At 33.3% G+C, this 2,418-nt stretch overlaps 1 protein-coding gene across 1 annotated transcript; it reads right to left on the bottom strand.

Annotated features, from left to right (window-relative positions):
• Positions 1 to 1,114: 1,114 nt before the first annotated feature.
• LOC112542890 (olfactory receptor 14I1-like) lies at positions 1,115 to 2,032 on the bottom strand. Its single transcript, XM_025176831.2, has one exon. The coding sequence runs from the start codon at positions 2,030 to 2,032 to the stop codon at positions 1,115 to 1,117; it is 918 nt and encodes a 305-aa protein (XP_025032599.2).
• Positions 2,033 to 2,418: the final 386 nt, after the last annotated feature.

Genomic DNA, 2,418 nt, shown 5'->3' with positions numbered 1-2,418 from the left:
ATTCAGTCTCTTTGAACGTAGCCAGATTTTGTTACATTGTCTGCATAATTAGGCCTATTTAGATTGCCCACTGATAAACCCACCACCAAGTGTCATACTTTTATCCTGTATTGTTTTTTAAGGAATTATTACTTCTAAAGTGTTTCTATCCATAACTCTGATCTGTGATGGTGATAAAAATTCTATACTCTTCTAGATTCTCGTTGACTATGCAATTATTGGTAGCTCCATTAAAAAATCAAGATGCATTTTGCATTGAATTCTGACGAGCACTAACTTTAGCACAATTCAACATTCTCCCCATTCTCTCTTCATGAAGTTTTGCTATGCAATTGGAAAGGAAGGAAGAGAGAAAATAGGAATTGCGCTGAAGATATTGACTATTGTTATCCATATAGAATAGCCTTCATTTGAAATAAATAGGGAAGATACTGCTAGTGAAAGTTTTATATTTCTTCTGCAGTGCTGATTCCTATGTTGTAATCTTGATTAGCCCATCACGAATTTTCTACTACAGTGCTATGGTATTATTTCTATTATGATAAAAACATAACATTTAGATTAAATTCTGCTTCATGTCTGTCTGTCTGTCTGTCTGTATTTATTTAAAGCAATCTTTAAGAAGATTAGAGGTACAAGTGTATTCATTTCCCCTGAGTTTCTTATTTTTCTTTCAGAATTTTATGGGAGGTTTTTTCCCAAGTCCACATAAATGGTAATATTAGGCATTTTGGGCATTTCTTAATTTCCTAAAAAAAACAAATAAAAGTTTACATTATTTTCAAATGCATTTCATCAAATCTTTCTCTTAATACAGTATATAGATGATTTACAATTTTTTTCTAAATATTCGAGTTCTAATTTCATTGTTCAGTTGGTGTCTTTAGGACCGCAACTTTGAAGCTGAAAAGTCACATAAAACACCTATATTTTAGTTTAAAATCTTTTCATGGAAATGACTCAAATGTCACATCATCATCTGCATAATCATAATTATTTTATCTTAAGAAAATAAGTGTGTAAAATGTGAACTTTGAAACTCTTATTTCTATCACACTATTTTTTTCTTTCCCTTTAACATAGATAAAAAGGTAGATATACAGTTCACTGTTTTCTAAAAAAGAAATGACCACAGAAGTTTTGAAACAGTAGCTTTAAGCTCTTTGTTTCTCATGCTGTAGATTAATGGATTAAGCATGGGTGGAATTATTGAATACATTATTGTAATTACAAAATCAAGGTCTGAAGGGCTGTTGGAAGTGGGCCTTACGTAAGCAAAGCAACCAGTAAAGAAATATACAGAGAAAACAATGAGGTGAGGTAGGCAAGTGGAGAAGGACTTCTTCCTCCCTTGACCAGAAGGAATTCTCAGAACAGCTAAGAAGATCTTCACATAGGTAACAACAATGAAGAGAAAACATCCAAATCCTAATGTAATACTGAACATTTGAACTCCAAGTTCAGTTATGTATGAATCAGAGCAGGCAATGTTAAGTAAATGTGGGATTTCACAGTAGAACTGATTGATAATATTAGAGCAGAAAGGAATAGTAAAAGTGAAAATAGTGTGTAATGCAGCATTAAGAAAACTAGCAATCCACATGCTTTCAACCATTATGGAGCAAGCATTCCTGTTCATTATCACTTCATATTGCAAAGGACTGCAAATGGCAACAAACCGATCATAGGCCATGACAGTCAGGAGGGCAACTTCAGAGCTTAGGAAGAAAACAAACAAGAGGACTTGAGCAACACACCCTGAATAAGAAATATGCCTTGTATTCATAAGGCAGTTAAAAACAGCTTTGGGGATAATAACTGAAACTGAGCCAATGTCCTGCATGGCTAAGTTCATCAGGAAGAAGTACATGGGAGTGTGCAGGTGGTGATCAAAAACAACAGCAATGATGATGATAAGGTTCCCTGTTACTGTCATGAAATACAGTATCAGTAATAAAGTTGCATACATAACCTGTAGCTTCCAAATCTTTGAGAACTGCAAGAGAAGAAACTCAGTTGTGTGATTATCCATTCTTATTCATGAAATATGGCATCCCTAGAAGAAAATATAGGGTAAAATATTTTATGTTTAGTGAGTTTGGAAATATATGAATAGTATCTGTTCAATCTTCAGTAAACTTCCATTAAATCTTTTGTGGAAGAAAAGTGAAACAGACTGATCTTTTTATCAAGACAGATTGCTGGGTATTCCATAATATCAATATTACACTGTTATAGCTGTCAGCAATCCCTTTCTCTTCATCATTTCTAATGTTTTTCTTCAAAAAACAGAGCACAAAGAATTGTACAAGTTCCAAGAATAAAAAGGAGAAGAGATATTGGAAACTTCACTCCTCTGGAGGATGATTATGTTTAAATTTCTTATGGTTTGAACATACTGGAATTCAGTCATCATGA

This window comes from Python bivittatus, unplaced genomic scaffold (genome assembly GCF_059951505.1).
Source record: "Python bivittatus isolate LINGU-HERP-01145 unplaced genomic scaffold, Pbiv_v1 ctg000470_np1212, whole genome shotgun sequence".
NCBI classification, from domain to species: Eukaryota; Metazoa; Chordata; class Lepidosauria; order Squamata; family Pythonidae; genus Python; species Python bivittatus.
This window is presented reverse-complemented; position numbering and strand designations above follow the sequence as displayed.

What these genes read in the sequence shown, in the direction of transcription:
- LOC112542890 (XM_025176831.2), bottom strand. Translation starts at nt 2,032, where the DNA reads ATGGATAATCACACAACTGAGTTTCTTCTCTTGCAGTTCTCAAAGATT.